Here is an 18992-nt window from a genome sequence, read left to right on the forward strand (position 1 = left end):
TTGAACTGATTCTGTAATTCTGACAATGGATTACGTGCCTAGATTAAAAACTTGGCCCTGCATAAGATAAACTGCCCTGTTTATTTTTAAATTAAGGAATCTTGGCTTTCTTTAAAAGATCCAGATACTCTAATAGCTCTAAACGACAATACTACAGAAAGGTCATTTAGGTCCGAAACGTTAACTCTTTCTATTTCGATTCTGGTAGCATCTGTGGAGAGAGTTTATCTAGCATTTTCTGTTCTAATTTCTGATGTCCAGCATCAGCAATGCTTTTACTACTGTCTACAGGATCCAGATAACTCAAATGATTATCCAGAAAGAAAAATACTTGAACCAGTATTTGTATTTCCCTTTGTGTTCCATTACAAATAATACAAGGCCAGTTCAAACCAATACTATTTCCCCTTTTACTGTTCTTTTTTGTGGGTAGGCGTAAGAGGATAATTTGGTTTAATTTTTTCCTTGTTCCGTCGCTCCCTGGAATCCCATTTCACTAAACGATTGAAATGTAAATATATTTTGGATTAAGGTATCATGGGAGACCAGAACATCATTACCGAAGTCCCCGCAGCTTTGAAACGTTTGGCCAAGTACGTGGTGCGCGGGTTCTATGGGGTAGAGTATTCCCTCACTCTGGACATCCTCATTCGCTATCCCTGTGTGAAGGAGGATGACCTGCAACAGCTACTGAAGTTTGAGAAGAAGCAGCTCCGCTCTGTCCTCAACACGCTGAAATCAGACAAGTTCCTTAAGAGCCGAATAAGAGTTGAAACGAACTCGGAGGGGAAGAGTTCCCGACACAATTACTATTACATCAACTATAAGCTGCTGGTGGATGTGGTCAAGTACAAACTGGACATCATGCGCAGGAAGATTGAAACAGACGAGAGGAATTCGAGCACAAGGTCATCTTTTAAATGTCCTCTTTGTTTCAGCACCTTCACCGATTTGGAAGTTAATCATCTCTTTGATCCTTGCACAGGTGAGCTATAACTTGTATTGTTTTAGGGCAGTCCGATCAATTTATCCCATCCCTTCCTTACTGCTAGGGAAGGGAGACATTCTGATGTTTGAATCTATCCGCTCATCTTGTAAAATAATGACTGGAATTATACTGATTTGTTTGAGTTGTAATGCAGTAACTTTGGATTAGCAGACAACTCTTTGGTAATTTGATATCCTCTACAATGTTGGGCTGCAGGAATGTTTGCGCAAACATTCACTCACTGGAGCATTCCTATTTCAGTGGGGTTGGTTCTGAGGGAGTTATCTAATGAAATGTCAGCGTTCTGGCTGGTTTTAATGAGGCAGGGACTGCAAGTTGTAGCTGCAATCTGCTCACCGGTTAGCCCACAGATGTGTAACACATTTGCAGTGATCTCTGGAGATGGGAAAGTGGGTTGTGCAAAACTGACCAAAAAATATACCAGTTGTGGTTTGATGTAAACTTGCGTTTCTTGAATGTGTAGTCTCGGACATATCCATGTCCGCCCCATTCCCCCCGGAGCAGCTCTGCTGAGGAGGGAGACCCCCATAGCGCAGGATAATTGAAATCAGCCTAAACATTCTCCTATAAACTGACTTTACCCTCTTGGCACAGCAGCAATTTAATAGAAAGTGTTTGCTTGAGGAACTGTTGCAACAATTAGCCGTCTGAACCTTTTATTCAAAGAGCAAGGACGTTACAATTTTCCTTTCCACTTGTTCCAATTTGAATTAGCAACAGGAGGTAATGAGCTACTTTGGTTATTAACGCATTGTCACGTTCAGCTCACTCTCTGCTCATCGCCTCTATTTCGGGAGCTGTAACTTCCAGCGGACGCAGGCCGGGATTGAATTACTGACTGTTGTGGGGCATCTTTGGGAATGTTCGAGTCCTGCTTGTGAACCTCCTGCCATTTCCAGGGCTGCGATTGGATAATCTCAGTACTTTTTTTTAAAGAAGGATTGAAACAGATGAAGTCATATCCCAAGTTACATATCCTTCTCTTTTACCGTCAGGTTTTGGACAGCGGGGGATGGGGGTGGAGTCGTGTTTATGTTTTCCTCTGCAGGTGATGCCCAATACTGAATATGCCCCTCCATGTTTCCTCCACCCGTTTAAATTTTAGTTGCAGCAACAGTGTGTACAACAAACACTGAAATGGTTGCTAGTCGCCCTCCCCGCTGCATGAGTCTCCTCCTGTAGTTATCATTCTGTGCTGTTTCTATAAAACCTATAGGCAATTTTAACTGCACATACTGTCAAACTGAGGTGGAAGAAGATGCTTCTGCAATACCTAAACGAGATGCTCGAACGCTTCTGGCAACGTTCAATGAACAAATTGAACCAATTTATGTACTTCTACGTGAAACTGAAGATATTGCTCTTCCACATGAGTTATTGGAACCCCAACCAACTGAGATTCCAGAACTAGCACCAAGGTAAACTGTATCTCTGATAGTCCAATACCAAACACAATTGGATTTATCTGTCGATTAAAAACTCTTGGCGGCAGATTGTTTGTTTTCTTTGGTAAAATGATGCTTAAAATTGTGTTAATACTAGCTTAGTACCCGAGTAATACCCCGAGTAAGGGTAGTTTATTAATCTTCCAGTCTATCTGGACAAATTAAATGTTTGTGGTTCTAGTCTGTGGCATGTGGTGCATAAATAGGTAGAGACCAGAACTTGTTCAGCTAAATATTACAAAAGCAAATTCATTAACAGTTTGAATACTGATAGTCTAACATGATGCAACTTATGCCAACTGTTCAGTGTCCTCATTTGAAAGCAGCCAAAAGAAAATAGCAACTATTGTACAAGTTAACCAGTATGCCCACATCCATGGTTATAGGTGCAGGACGTAGCCTCATCTAAGACTGTGGCTAGGTTGAATAGCTGCATATTCAATTCCTCATGGCAACTGTGCTTGAATTGAAGGGTGATCATGAGAATGAATTTAGGCTGTTGGCCCACCTTCCAGAAGCAACAAGTTGACCATTCATTCACAAAGCTTTAGCACTTGAAATATCATTTATTAAATGACATGAATAACTAAACTTTTGCATTGATGCATTCTTTCCTCAGCCAGAATCAGACACCAAGTCTTAAAAATAATGCTCATCTGGAAAGATGGTCAAACAAAGCAGTTTGCAGTGACATCTATGAACAAAGCATTGTGGTAAATGTCCAAGAATCTGATGTAAAAACTAAGAAAACTGCAAAGCCTGTTAAATTACAGCCCATTTGGATGACGACAAGTACTGTTGATGGGGCTGGTTTGGATACAGCGGAGAAATCGGCTGGTGAGTACATGTATTTTCTGCAATCCTTCCTCTTGGAGGTTTTGCAAAATCATTTAAAAGATCCAATCTGACTTTTAGTAATCAACTCATTTAGGATTTCATGTCTTCAGATAAAACAATACAAAGGCAAATCTAAGGTGTGTCTAGTAAGTGCCCTTCACCTCTCAGCTTGGCTCAGTTGGCAGTGCACACCTTTCATCAAAACATCACTTGCATCCAAGCCAATGCTTCAATTTCTGTATTTGATCTGTCTTTTTTGGATAAGACTTTTTAAACTTAAGCTCTGGTTTGCCTGTCTCAATGGTGCAGAGGAATATTAAAAAAAGTCCAATTGTACTGATCAGAGATTGGGGAGTTTTCTTGTCCTTGATTCATTTGACCTCTACTGCTTAAAAATAACTCGTTATTAGTGTCAGTTATATATGGAACATTGCAGTGGATAATTGTGGCTGCCAGTGTCGAATACCTTTTTGGTAGCAAGGTGGAAAGATGGCCTGCAAAAGAGAGCTTTGGATTGGGGCAAGACAGATCTTATGAGAATAAGGCAGGATCTGGCCAAAGTTGACTGGGCTCCTTGTGGGTTGGTCTAAGGCAGAGCAGTGGTGGGCATTCAAAAAGGAGCTGGAGTGAGTAGAGGTCCAATAAGTACCCTCTGGGGGAAATGTAGAAACAATATGCTCAGGGAACACTGAGTGTCCAGGACAATTCAGGACTGCACAAGGAAGAAGGGAGGACTTTTAGCAAGTCCAAATGGAACAGTTCAGCTGTGGTCCTAGAGGAATATAGGAAGTGCAAGAAAGAACTTAAGAAAGCAAAAAGGAGGCATGAAACAACAGGATTGAGGAGATCCTAAGATTCTTTAAATACATTTAAAGGAAGAGGTTAACTAGGGAAAGAGTAAGGACAAAGGGGAGTTGGAGCTCTTCTGAGAGCTATGTATTATGCTGGTGTCATGAGGGAGATTTCTCCTTTATTAATACAGCTCAGCAAATAAAAACTCATTGAGACAGTAAATTCTGGTTGAAGCATTACTTTATTGACCCAGGCCTGGTTCCATTGCATGAGTGAGAGCAATTTAAGACAGCTCAAACTATTCAAATTATCAAGACATTCTGTAATTATACTTCAGAGATCATCTGCCCGTCTACTCTGGTCCATCTTACTAAAATGGAGAATGATGTTAATATGGATTATTTACCTTGGCCAATTACATCCTACTGTCTGGCAACATGAGAATTCATTTGTCTGAGAATCCAGAAGCTCCCACCCACTTGTCTCTGAGCAACTTCAATTACATGGGTAATAGAATTCAAAGGTACCTTTCCCATTGTCTCAATTACATAGGTAGTCCAAGATTTCCCATTTTCATGGTTCCATTCATTTAGTGTCTGGGAACTATACTGATTAAAAACTCTGCTCTGTGGCTGTATTATTCTTAAATAATGTGGTTCATCTTACTTTCATACCATTTATGCCCTGGGACAGTTTGTATTTGGCCAAGATGTACAGAATTCTTTCAAAAATACATATTTAAAATCTTGTGTTTCCATGCAACTGTACTTTTGTAACTCCAGGTACATATTTTTCTGTACTACATTTTTAAATTAGTCTACTTCAATTTTATTAGTCTTTTAGTACCAGTCGATTCTTTCTTCCTCTAATGGGGTGATCTTTGTGTGAAACCACAGGATATTGGAAGGGTGTTAATTCAGGAAGAGGGACTGAGGAACTTGCACAGCTTGATATAAGAAGTGAAGTGTTGGAAGGTCTGACAGGTGTAAAAATGGACACATCCCCTGGCCAGGATGAACTGCATCCCAGGTTGCTGTGGGATGTGGGGCAGAAAATTGCAGGGACTCTGACATTTTTAATTCCTTTCTGTCCATGGACGAAGTAAGAAGTCCCTCAACAATGAGGTTAGAGGACAACCAGTTTGATAGTAATCTTACAGCTTGTAAGATTACTATCAAATAAACTGGTTGGACGCTAACCTGGTGTTGTGAGACTTCTTACTGTGTTTACCCCAGTCCAACGCTGGCATCTCTACATCATGGAGGAAGTGCCAGGGTACTGAAGGATGGCTAATGTGGTTCCACTTTTTTCAACAAAGGTGGTAATGAGCCAGGAAACTAGACCAGTGAGTCTCTCATCAGTGGTAGGGAAACAATTGGAGAAATTCTGAAGGAAAGGATTAGTATCCAGTTGGAAATCCTTGGGTTAATTAGGCATATCAGCAGGGCTTCATTATAGGGAGGCCATGCAAACAAATTTGATGGAATTTTTCAAAAATGTGATCGTGTGTCGATGAGGGATGTTCAGATGATGTGATTTATATGGATTTTAGCAAAGCTTTTTGACAAGGTCCCACATGGCCAATTGAGAAATTGGAAGCACATGGAATACAGGGAAATTTTGGTGAGATCAGAAACTTGTAGTAATAGGATTCAAAGATAATGGTAGTAGGCTGTATGAGTGACTGGATGTTGGTGTTCAGCAGTGTACTACAAGGTTCAGTACTGGGATCCTTATTTATATACATAAAACAATGTAGATGAAAATCATAAGCATGCTTGCAGACAACACCAAGATTGGTCGGATGGGTTAATGGTGAAGAGGATGTTTTGTAGATTACAGGAAGATATAGATGGACAGAGGAGTGGCAGATGGTGTATATAACTCTGATCAGCATGAAGTGATGCATTTTGGAAGAAGAAACAAGATGAGAAAGTACTTAATGAATGGCAGGATACTGGGAAGCTGAGGAACAGGGGGATCTTGGAGTAATTATTCACAGATCCCAGTAGATCATGTGAGTAGATAGTTGAGGCTTATAGGACACTTGTTTTAATCAGTTGTGTTACAGAGTATAAGAGTAAGGAGGTAAAGCTGAAGTTGTACAATGTTGGTTAGGCCACAGCTGGAGTACTGTGTGCAGTTCTGATCACCTCGCTATAGGAAGGATGAGATTGCACTAGAGGTTCACCAGGATGGAGCACTTGAGCTATAAGGACAGACTAAGTAGGCTTGGATTGTTTTCTAAGCAGAGAAGGCTAAGGAGGGACATGATTGAGGGGTATGGGCATAGTTTTAGGGTAAGGGGCAGGAGATTCAGAAGGGATTTGAGAGAACTTTTACAGAGGGTTTGGAATCTAGAGTGCAGTGCCTGGGAAAGTAGTTAAGGCCGGAAACCTTAACATGAAACAAGTTCAAGGAAATGGGATTAGTGTAACTCTGGTAGATTGTCAGTGCAGACTCATTGGGCTAAAGGGCCTTTGCTGAACTGTATGACTCTTCTTCAACACTGCAAACCCCGTCCCCACCCAATCCACTCATCCTGAAGAGGGTATTGTGTTTTTGTGCAGATGAAAATCGGATTATAATTGATTAGAAATGATCCCTATTAAATGTAGGTTTGGTGTTAAATGCATGTAAATCCTTAAATTGCCATGTGCTTGCATGAAGGGGAATGGTCAGTGTTTTAATTTGTTCATAATTCATTTTTGTTTAATATTCTAGAACATTCTGCCACTGAAGTGCATGACCAAAGTACAAATTTGGACACGATAACTCCAAATTATGAGGTCATAAAAACACTTATGATTCATGAGAAAAAAACATTAACTGGAGCAACCTTCTCTTCGAATGCAAATCGCAGTGAGCCAGACAGTGAGACCAGCGAATCAGAGGATGAGTCAAAAAATGCAAAATCATCTACAAAATTAGACCCTCAGGAAGAGGAAGATGAGTTTGAGGTAGAGAAGCCTATGGTGATGGTTGCTGGAAAGCTCCATCCCTACAGTGAAATTAGTCAGAATCCTGAATTAGTATCGCAGATGACTGATGAAGAACGAGAAAGTTACATTAGTACTTGTCAAGAGATGTTCCACTTAATGTATGATTAACATGTATTAAATTTCATCTGTTACATAAAACCAGTTCAGAATTGATCTGGTGAGTTGGAGATGGATAAGTAGTTCCTAAATATCTCAGCTATACTTGCTTGTATAGTATATTGTAACAAGCTTGGTTGGTCTTTTTGGTTTAGTTAGACCAGAGAAGAAAATAAATCTAACCGTTAATTTCACTATGCAACTAAGCTTGTGTGATGGTTATTTGGCTTAATCTACTCCTTCCCCTGTGAATTGATGCTAAATTAGATAGAATGTGAGCATTTTCTTTTTCTTTTTAATAAACTTTGGTTAAGCATTATCTTATCCCCTTCCTAGAATCATCTTCCTTCAAACTGGGATTTAACTTTGAGTCATGAATATTTTCAGAAATGTCTGCCATTTCTGATCAACTGTCTTTCCTGCTAAACTCCTTTCCCAGTAAATTAAGAGTAGCACAGTTGTTTCTGACATAAATTCTATGATCACTACTTCCAAGGGGGTCTTTTCTGAGATTGCTTGTTTATTAAACCTGTCTCACTACACATTACTGGATACAAAATATCCCAGTCCCTGGTTGGATCCACAACTTGTTCTAGATGATTCCCAAATACTCTCCATGAATTCTTCCTCGAGGATAACTTTTTTGCTCCCCCGCCCCCCCAAATCCACATCAAGATTAAAGTCACCCCCATGATTAAGGTGTGGCCATTTTTACATGTACTATCTCCTGATTCATTCTCTTTTTTTCTGCTGTACAGTTACTGTTAGGGGACCTATAGACCACTTCCAAAAGCATACTCTCTCCTTTTGTATCTTACCTCCATCTATTTGGCTTCTACCATCATTTGAGTTTTTGTACTTATTCCATCACACACTAACAAAGCTACCCTGCCACCTTCTTTTCCATCCATGGTCCTTACTGAATATTTTCCAAATTTGATCACACCTAATCCATGTCTCTGCATTGGCTATAAGATCATACTCATTTACTTCAATTTGTGCTGTTAATTCATTGTGTCAAATACTGAAACATTAAAGTCAGACATCTACAGCATGGAAACAGGCCCTTTGGCCCAACTTGTCCGTGTTGCCCTTTTATCATTAAGCTAGTCCCAGTTGCCTGCATTTCCCTCTATACCCATGTAACTGTCTGGATGCTTTTTAGAAGACAATTGTACCTGCTTCTACTATCTCTGGCTGCTTGTTCCAGACAATCACCTACCTCTGGGGCGGGGGGAAATGCACCTCTGAATCTTTTTGTATCTCGCCCCTCACACCTTAGTCCTCTAGTTTTAGACTCCCCTACCTTTGGGAAAAGATGTTGACTGACCTATCTTATCTCTGTCCCTCTATATAGACCTCTAAGATCACCCTTAAGCCTCCTACGCTCCGGGGGAAAAAGTCCCAGACTATCCAGCCTCTCCTTATAACGCAAACCATTGAGTCCTGGTAGCATCCTAGTAAATCTTTTCTTCACTCTTTCTAGTTTTAATATCCTTTCTGCAATAGGGTGACCAGAAACATGTACAACTTGAACAAGACATCCCAACTTCTGTATTCAATGTTCTGACCAAAGAAACCAAGCATACCGAATGCTGCCTTCACCACCCTGTCCACCTGTGACTTCACTATCAAGGAACTATGAACCTATACTCCTAAAACTCTATTCTATAATTCTTCCCCTATGCCATACCATTAACTGAGTAGGTCTTGCCCTGAGTTTGATCTACCAAAATGCATCACCTTGCATTTATCTAAATTAAACTCCATCTGCTATTCATCAGCCTATTGGGCCAATTGATCAAAATTCCATTACCATCCTAGATGACTTCTTCACTGTCCACAATGCTATCAATCTTGATGTCATCAGCAAACTTAATTAGCCATGCCTCCTAAATTCTCATCCAAATCATTAATATAATTGGCAAGTAACAGTGGACTCCACACTGATCCCTAAGGCACACTGCTGGTTACAGGCCTCTCCAACTATCCTGTTTTCTGTCATCAAGCCAATTTTGTATCCAACTGGCTACCTGGATCATGTAAGATTTAACCTTGTCAAAGGCCTTGCAAAAATCCATGTAGACAACATGGATTGCATTGCCCTCATCTACCACCTTGGTTACTCCCTTCAAAAAACTTAATGAATTCATGAGATATGATTTTTTTTTTTCCCCACTCTCAAAGCCATGCTGACTGTTAGAGGGACAATCAATCCTTGTCCCTCTAAATCCTATCTCTCAGAATACCTTTTAACAAATTGCCCACTGCAGATATGATGCATATCAGCCTCTGGTTCCCAGACTCTTCCCTGCAGCCCTTCTTAAAGGCACAACATTTGCCACCATCTAATCCTCCAGCACCTCACCTGTGATTGTTGATTCAAATATATCTGCTAGGGGACTCGTGATTTCCTCCCTAGTCTACCACAACGTCCTTGGATACGTTTCATCAGGTCCTGGAGACTTATCTACATTGCACTTTAAGACTTCCAGCACCACCACCTTTGTAATATGTACACCCCCTTGATACATCACTATTTATTTCCCCAAGTTCCCTAACATCCATGCCTTTCTTAACAGTAAATTTTGATGAGAAATATTCATTTAGGATCACACCCATCTCTTGTGGATCTGCACATAGATGACCTTGTTGATCCTTAAATTAGTCTCTCTCTAGTTACTCTTTTGCCCTTTATGTATTTGTGGAAGCTCTTTTGGATTCTTCTTTGCCTTATCTGCCAAAACAACCTTGTGTCCCTTTTTGGCCTCCTGATTTCTTTTTTAATTCTATTTCTACATTCTCTATACTCTTCAAGGGATCCACTTGAACCCAGCTGCCTATGTATGTCATGTGTCTCCTTGACCAGGGTTTCAAAATCCTGAGTCATCCAAAGTTTGCTAGTCCTACCAGCTTTGCCCTTCACTCTAAAATGAATGTGCTTTAATTTATTTAATTTTGCTGTATTACTAATTTTCCCTTTTTGATCTTTTTAATATTTGTATACTGTCTTTTCCTGTCACACTCAGGGTATTATCTAAATTGTTGCCTTGTAATGCTGCCATATCCTTTTGCTTTGTAAATCTGTATATCCTCCCCCCCCCCACCCCGCTTCAGAACTATCCTCCTCTATTTAGTTTCAAGATCCCTCTACTTTTCCCAGTTATGTAATTTGCAAGAATGTGGTCCCAGTACAATTCGGATGTAGGCCATCCCAATAATACAATCTCTATTTTCCCCAGTACTGTTGCAAGCGTCTCTCAAAATGTAACCCACTTCTCCCACACCAACCTTTTGAGTTATATGGCCATCTCTCTAATTTTATGTCCCCTATGCCAATTTGCACACAGCTCAGGTAATAATCCAGAGATTGTAACTGCGGATCTAGGCACGAAACAGAACCTCCAAACTCTATGCAGAAAGTCTTTTCTCATTCTGTGTCATTGGTACCTACAGACCATAACAGAATCCTCCTGTTTCCACTGCAAGTTTATTTTCCAGCCCAGAGCAGATGGCCTGAACCCTAGCACCAGGCAGGTAACACAACCGCCTGGACACCCTCCTTGCTACACAGAACAATATCAATCCACCTCACTATTGTACCCCACTATCATTACACTTTTATGTACTCCCTCGCCCCCCACTTAAATGGATTCTGTACCATAGTGCCATGATCAGTCAGCTCATTTGCTCTGCAGTCCCCAAATTCAAACAAGCTGAATCTCAAACCTGTTGGACAATTGCAGTGGCTGACACTCCTGCTCTCTGGGTCCCCTTACCTGCAGTAAAATTTTCTGTCCCTGACTATTTGCCAGATCTGAAGATACTAACTGAAGGGGTGTGACCACCTCCTGAAACAAAGCATCTAGGTAACTCTTCTCCCTCTCTGATGTGGCGCAGTGGCTGTAGCTCAGTCTCCAGTTCAATGACTGAGCCAAAGCTCCTTAAGCCATAAACACTGACTGCAGATGTGCTTGGCCTGGATAACACAAGTATCCATGAGCTCCAACATGCTGCAGCCTTGACACAGCATCTGCCCTATGATACTTATGGTCTCTAATTTAGATATTAAACTTGTCACAAACTGCAGGACAAATTTAAAACTTTGGAAAATAAACCTTTTCCTCTTAGAATTACAAAATACTCACTAACAGCTCACCTCCTCCCCTGTAGAACCAATTCCTACAGGGCTAATAAGTTAGAAAAGCAAAGGAGTACCATCTCTCCTCCTCACTGAATTTCTTCTCACCAAATTTCCACACTCTGTCCAAAGCTGCACTCGGTGCTGGCTGTAAAGTGTCTGCATTTATGTTATTTTGCAAGATATTTAAAATTTTCCTCTTCTCACCAAACTTCCACACTCTGTCCAAAGCCACACTTGGTGGCAGAGGCTTGGAGATTCTGCCCCTGCAAATGGTTTGAGGGGAATGGCATTTGCTCTCCTTTCCTTCTAGGTGGCAGGAGGATGCTATAAGTTGCTTTGTCCTGGATGCTACTGAGCCTCTAGTGATATTGGTGACAAGATGTTACTTGCCATTGGATTTTCAGCCTCAGCTGCTCTCGTAGTCACAGTAATTAGTCAATATCTGGTGAGTGGTAACCCCTCCACACACCACCCCACAAAGGTCGTTGATGGTGGGGAATTCAGTGATGGCAACATCACAATGTCAAGATACAATTGTTAGATTTACTATTGCCAGAGATGGTAATTGGCTAGCCCTTCTGCAGCATAAATGTTCCTGGTCTTGAATCTGTGCCACCTTGTAATTGACACTTCCACCCTTGGAAAAAGCCTCTGACAATCTACCCTGTCTATGTCTCTCATAATTTTGGAAACCTCTATCAGGTCTCCCCTCAGTCTCCATCTTTCCAGTGAAAACAATCCTAGTTTATTCAATTTCTTCTCATAATCAACACAGTCAAGACCAGACAACATCCTGGTGAACCTTCTTTGCACGCTCTCCAAAGCTTCCACATCCTTCAGGTAGTGTGGTGACCTGAACAGCACACAATACTCCAAATGCAGAGTAACCAAGGTTTTATATAGCTGTAACATGACTTCTTGTACTCAATGCCCTGGCTGATGAAGGTAAGTATGTCATATGCCTTTTTTTTTAAAGCACCTTGGCCACCTGTGTTGCCACTTTTAGGAAACTGTGTACCTGCACACCCAGATCCCTCCATGTTAAAATGTTCCTAAGGGTTCTGCCATTTACAGCATCATTCACATCTAAATTTGATCCTAAAAATGCATCACCTCACATTTGTCCCAATTAAACACCATCTACCATTGCAATGCCCAAGTCTTCTATCTATCTACATTCTATTGTATCCTCTGACAATCCCTGGCATTATCAGCAATGCCACCAATCTTCCCGTCATCCACAAACTTACTAATCAGACCATCTTAATTTTCCTTCAGATCATTCATATTTACTAAAAAAAAGGTCCCAGCACTGAGCCCTGCAGCACCACTAACTACAGATCTCCATTCTGAAAAACACCTTCCCACCACTACACTTTGACTTCTATAAACTAGCCAATTCTGTATCTACCTAGCCAGCTCACCCTGAATCCCATGTGCTTTTAGTTTTTATACCAGTCTGTCATGTGGAACCGTGTCAAATATCTACAAATTACAGGGATAGATCCCTTCCAGCCCCAGGGACTTGTCTACCTTAATGCAATTTAGGATACCTAACACTTCCTCCCTTGATTATAATAACATCCTCTAGAGTGTTCACACACTTATCACTGACCTCAACATCCGTCATGTCCTTTCCCTTGATGAAGCCTGATACAATGTACTCACTTAAAGATCTCACCCACTTCCTGTGGCTCCACTCATAACTTCCCTCCATTGTCCTTCAGTGGGCCTACTCTTTCACTTGCTACCCTCTTGCTCTTAATATATGGATAAAAAGCATTCGAATTTTCCTTGGCCCTCTTTCCTAAAGCCATTTCATGGCCCTTTTCAGCCTCCTAATTCCAGGTTTAAGTTTCTTCCTACTTTTGCTATACTCCTTAAGGATTTTATCAGTTTTTAGTTGTAGCTTTTGGCTAAACTTACAATTCTCCTTATTATCCACGGTTCCCGAATCCTGCTGTTTATAGCCTTTATTTTTTGAGGAGACAAGCCTGCCCTGTACTTCAATCAACTGGCCTTTAACAGCCTCCTACTTACCAATCCACTTTCCCGAGTGCCAGTTCAAGTTGGATGTAATTGGCTCTCACCCAATTAACCACCAAGGGCCACTCTTGTCCTTATTCATAACTACCTGAAATCTAATGGAATTGTGATTGCCAAACCCAAAATGCTCCCCCCACTGAAACATCAATCACTTGACCTGGCTCATTCCCCAATACCAAGTCTGGTAAGGCCATCTCCCTGATTGGATTGTCAACATACCGTATCAAAAAATCCTCCAAGACACATTTAACAAACAGCTCTCCATCCAAGCCCCTAGCTGTAAGGGAGTCCCAGTCAATATGCCTCACAGTGCCAGGGACTTGAGTTCAATGCCTGGCTTGGGTCATTCTGTATAGAATCTGCACACTTTACCTGTGTTTGTGTGGGTTTCCTCCCACAGTCTGAAAGATGTGTTGGCTAGGTGCATTGGCTATGCTAAATTCTCCCTCAGTGTACCCAAACAGGGACCGGTGTGTGGCTACTAGGGGATTTTCACTGTAACTTCATTTCAGTGTTGCTACACGTCTGCTTGAGATACTAATAAATACTATAGGGGAAGCTAAAGTCACCCACCACAACTATCTCGCTTTATTTATTTTTAAACACCTTTTCAGCATCTGACTACAAAACTACTCCTGTCTCCTACAAGCTGGGGAGGAGGAGGGTGATGGTGGGGTGGAGGAGGAGGGTGATGGTGGGGTGGAGGAGGAGGGTGATGGTGGGGTGGAGGAGGAGGGTGATGGTGGGGTGGAGGAGGAGGGTGATGGTGGGGTGGAGGAGGAGGGTGATGGTGGGGTGGAGGAGGAGGGTGATGGTGGGGTGGAGGAGGAGGGTGATGGTGGGGTGGAGGAGGAGGGTGATGGTGGGGTGGAGCAGGAGGGGGGAGGGGTGGTGGTGGGGAGGGGAGGGGTGGTGGGGTGGAGGGGGGAGTAGAGGGGTGGTGGGGTGATGGGGTGGAGGGGGGAGTGGAGGGGTGGAGAGGGGAGTGGAGGGGTGGAGAGGGGTGGAGAGGGGTGGAGGGGTGGGGTGGTGGAGGAGGGGGGTGGTGGGGTGGAGGAGGAGGAGGGGAGTGGAGGAGGGGGTGGGGGGAGTGGAGGAGGGGGTGGGGGGACTGGAGGGATGGGGGAGGGGGGGGGGGGCAGCGGCGTAGTACATTCCCAACATTGGGATTTCATCCTTCCTATTTCTGAGCTCCATAATGCCTCACTAGAAGATCTCTTCAATGTGTCCTCCCTCAACACAGCTGTGATGTGCTCCCTAATCAGCAATGCAAATCCCCCTCCCCCTTTTGTTTCTCCTTCTGTCCCTTCTAAAACAATCACATCCTATAATGTTAAGCTGTTGGTTCTGTCCCTTCTTTAACCATGTCTCCATAATTGCAATATCATAATTCCATGGGTATTTTCATGTGTGTGTATATATATCCCTCATTAGGTAGATTGGCTATGCCAAACTGTCCCTTAGTGTCCAAAGATGTGTAGGTTCAGTGGATTAGCCATGGTAAATGTACAGGGATAGGGTGGGAGGAGAGGGCCTGGATGAGATGCTCTTTTGGAGAATCAATGCAGACTCACTGAATCGAATAGCCTCCTCTTGCACTGTAGGGATTTTATTCTATTTGGATACATGGTCTACAAATGACAGACAAAATATTTCTTCAACCCACTATCCGTTTTATACCCTCATTTTCTGAAGTTGTTAAACTAAAATAGTTTCCTTGTTATCATTATTCTTTACATGCAGGTCAAGACAGTGACCAGATTGCATCTACTTTACAATGAGATTGCGACATGGAGACTTTTCAACAGGGATGATCTTATATTTGTTCTTGGGATATGAGCATAAAGCCTAGCATTAGCTACCCATCCCATGTGCCTGCAAGAAAGTGGCGTCTTCTTGAGCTGTAGGTACATTCAAAGAATGAAGATCAAAAAGCCTGGAATTGTTTCTCTGCATACAGAGGCACAGTGATTTCACACTTGTTCACATTCCCTGTGACCAAAGGATCTGTTATTACTAGAAGTCACATGACACATAGCAATACAATATTTCATCGCATGTTTTTAAATAACATGCATAATCTCAAGTCACTGGTGTGATCAGTAAGTTTGCGGATGACACGAAGATGTCTGGACTTGTGGATAGCGATGAACATTGTCAGAGAATACAGCAGGATATAGATAGGCTGGAAAATTTGGCAGAGAAATGGCAGATGGAATTTAATGCGAAGTGATGCATTTTGGTAGGACTAATGTAGGGGAGAGCTATACAATAAATGGCAGAACCATCAAAAGTATAGACGCACAGAGGGACCTGGGTGTGCAAGTCCACAGATCCTTGAAGGTGGCAGCACAGGTGGAGAAGGCGGTGAAGACAGCATATGGCATGCTTGCCTTTATAGGATGGGGTATAGAGTATAAAAAATGGCATCTGATGTTACAGCTGTATAGAACGTTGGTTAGGCCACATTTGGAGTACTGTGTCCAGTTCTGGTCACCGCACTCTCAGAAGGACGTGGACACTTTGGAGAGAATGCAGAGGTTTACCAGGATGTTGCCTGGTATGGTGGATCTTAGCTATGAGGAGAGATTGGGTAAACTGGGGTTGTTCTCCCTGTAAAGACAGAGAGGGGAGACCTAATAGAGGTGTATAAAATTGAGGGGTATGGATAGGGTGAATAGTGGGAAGTTTTTTTCCAGGTCGGAGGTGACAAACACGAGGGGTCGTAGGTTCAAGGCGAGGTTTAACTCCGATATCAGAGGGACGTATTTTACACAGAGGATGGTGGGGGCCGGGAATGCACTGCCAAGCAGGGTGATGGAGGCAGACATGCTGGGATTGTTTAAGATGTGTCTGGATAGTCACATGAGCAGGCTGGGAATGGAGGGATACAGAAGAATAGTCTAATTGGACCAATGAGCGGTACAGGCTTGGAGGACTGAAGGGCCTGTTTCCTGTGCTGTATTGTTCTTTGTTCTTTATTGTGCAACAGTGTATGAGCAATCATCTTTCTGATTATCTCATATCAGTAATGACAAACACGAAGAGTGTAACTTTATTTTGAAATTGCATAGTAAACATTTTAAAATCATACGTTAAAAAAATGCAGATTAAGGATTGACCACATAACACAGAAACATGCCTGTCAAAAAGTTCAAATTTAAATTAAATGCACAAATCATAATAACATTTAAGATGCAAAACTGCAATGCACTGAAAGAGAACCTATTGTTTAATTCTATAAAAATGTGTTTCTGCTGCCACTAGCTGAAACAGCGCACCTATTCTAAGTAGTGTCAAAGACAAATCTGTATCCAATTTCACAAAAAGCCTTTTTCTACAGGAGTCAGTAAATCAACTCCTCCCTTTGTACTGTAGCATGCTGTAGCCAACATATTGTTAGAGACAGTCACTCTAGTAAGTAACTTAGAAAACAATTAAAGGATTTAATAATGGTTACTGTGGATGAAAGATTAAATGCTGCTTGTTTAAGTCATTTGTGATATTTTCAGTTACATATTGTTACATAATGTTCAATTAATTTAGATTACATTCAACATATAACAATTGATTGGTAATTTTGTGCACACAATGTGTGAGGCTCAAATAAATTGGAAATTCATTACAAAATCTCCAAGATGAGTCTAGTACGAATGTCTGTTTTGAAGGCTTGAACTCTTTTACTAAGGCCTGGAAAAGCATCTGTTGCATTTTTTAAAATGTAGTACTGCACTAGTATTGTAATGCAAACATATAAATTATTATATGAATGCCATTAGGGCTTATGAAAATGGAAATAATCATGTGAAGTTTGCATGCATGTGAATGATATAAATCAGTTTAAAATTGCATGAAGTAATGCTCAGCTCTTAAACTAACCAGAACATGGAGCTTTCCATTGCAACAGCACCTCAGAAGCTGTGGAACTAATTCAGATCTTGCTTTTGACAGTAAAGTTTGATGTTAGTAGTCACTGCTTATTTGCAAGCTTAAATTCAGTTGAGTGGCATCCAGTGATTTATCTAATATATGTATAAAAATAGTAAGCAGCTTTACAGAAGAGAATTTTAAGCAGATGACACTACTGGAATGGCAAATCAATATCCTTAGTTCTTTAAAATACCAATCTTATATTGTGTTTGTACATAATTCAATTCTATACTAGAATATGAAAGCAGAGAACAAACAACAGATTTGAGATCAGTAATTCAGTGTCAGACCAATGCCAACTCTTTTTACCTGCAATGCATGAATGCTGTGGGTTTTTATAATTTGCAACTGAGTTGCCATATTAACAAAAGTAGGGAAGTTCACCATATATTCAACTTTCATTAACATATTTCAGATCTACAGGTGCGTTTAGTAGATTAGAAGAGATTCCACTGACTAGATGGCATCGCTAGTCAGTTGGAGCAGTTTAGCTACAATGGATAAATCCATTGTACCATGAACCCATGGTAACCTAGCATACCATTATCCATGACAATTACAATAAATATATTGAAGTTATCATGTATTTGCTTATGAGACTGGCTTGCAGTCAGATGACAGCAGTGAGTTCTTACAGGTTGCATATGGGTAAATAATATCACTTGCATACTTTGCAGAGAGTCACAAAAATACTCAACATTGAACAAGCGCAATAAAATCTCTCCAGAAATAGGTTGTTAGTTAATATAGTTTAAAGAACAACAGCATATGAAACCAGAATGCAATTACCTACTGTAGATAAAATGTACTGATGAGGGAAGTTTACTAAATAAATCACTACCTTCTAACGATAAAATATAGTAGTGTTGGGACTAGAACCATTCATTAAAAAAGTGGATTTATTTTATTATAAAACAGGGTAATATGTTATTTTGTCAGTAGAAAATGAAAATTCAGGCCATAGACTATTCCGAAACAAAATTATTAAAAGTACTGTAATGTATTGCAGCTTATACTCTGTGGACCAAGAAATACTGGTCAGACTTAACCAACCTATATAAAGGGACAACAATTCTAACAAAAGGCTAACTTAAAGGAAACATTTTTAACCATAAATTTAATTAACTTATTCCAACAGAACAAGACAGTGATGAAGATCAATAAATATTCTTTCATGCACTTCGGGCGCCACCATTTTCTAAAACAAAGGGGAAAGAGATTATTATTAACAATAGCTTACAAACGTAACAAAAATTGCTGATGCCTTTTCCTTCACCCCAAATCCCCTCCATTTCAAATCACGGAAATGCTTCTACATTAATAACACTACATGACGCAGCATTATCCAGCTGGAGGTGTTTTCTTCTGGGTGACTCCAAATCAGCTCATACGCTGATCCAAAGAGGCATCCTAGTGAACAGCAGGGGATCAATGGCACAAACTGTTTTTCCAATTTGATAACACTGAAGTTACAACAGGAAAAAACTCCCAAATTCAGGGTAATGGATATTACAGAACTGAATAAGAAAGTTTTGTTATATTTTATCAAAAATAACTAAGGGAGTATTTTGCACATAAGGTAACACACCTAGCTAGACTATCCTTTCCACATCCTTCTTTCCTGAGCATTGTCTTCAGTTTTGAGATTCTGCTCTACACAAGCAGTTGTGTAAATTTTCCAACTGATTGAA

At 41.0% G+C, this 18992-nt stretch overlaps 2 protein-coding genes across 8 annotated transcripts in view; one reads left to right on the forward strand and one right to left on the reverse strand.

Annotated features, from left to right (window-relative positions):
* Positions 1-537: 537 nt before the first annotated feature.
* LOC145350368 (general transcription factor IIE subunit 1-like) lies at positions 538-7454 on the forward strand. The gene is made up of 4 exons (XM_080199928.1): positions 538-985; positions 2226-2427; positions 3074-3291; positions 6808-7454. The coding sequence occupies exons 1-4, from the start codon at positions 538-540 to the stop codon at positions 7191-7193; spliced, it is 1254 nt and encodes a 417-aa protein (XP_080056054.1). The 3' UTR covers positions 7194-7454.
* An 8942-nt stretch (positions 7455-16396) lies between these two features.
* The window catches only part of pcm1 (pericentriolar material 1), a 139965-nt gene continuing 137369 nt past the window's right edge, over positions 16397-18992 (reverse strand). For all 7 annotated transcript variants that reach the window (XM_080186843.1, XM_080186817.1, XM_080186860.1 and 4 more), the window contains one exon: positions 16397-18499. In XM_080186843.1, the coding sequence (XP_080042969.1) occupies positions 18474-18499 (26 nt within the window). In that variant the 3' untranslated portion in view covers positions 16397-18473. The remainder of the gene's footprint in view (positions 18500-18992) is intronic.

This window comes from Carcharhinus amblyrhynchos, chromosome 1, assembly GCF_965287045.1.
Source record: "Carcharhinus amblyrhynchos chromosome 1, sCarAmb.v2.hapA, whole genome shotgun sequence".
NCBI lineage: Eukaryota > Metazoa > Chordata > Chondrichthyes > Carcharhiniformes > Carcharhinidae > Carcharhinus > Carcharhinus amblyrhynchos.

Excerpts from the sequence above, each read along its gene's own strand:
- LOC145350368 (XM_080199928.1), top strand. The coding sequence starts at position 538 with ATGGGAGACCAGAACATCATTACCGAAGTCCCCGCAGCTTTGAAACGT. Across the intron at positions 986-2,225 it reads TCTCTTTGATCCTTGCACAG|GCAATTTTAACTGCACATAC; the intron begins GTGAGCTATAAC and ends TAAAACCTATAG. Across the intron at positions 3,292-6,807 it reads TACAGCGGAGAAATCGGCTG|AACATTCTGCCACTGAAGTG; the intron begins GTGAGTACATGT and ends TTAATATTCTAG.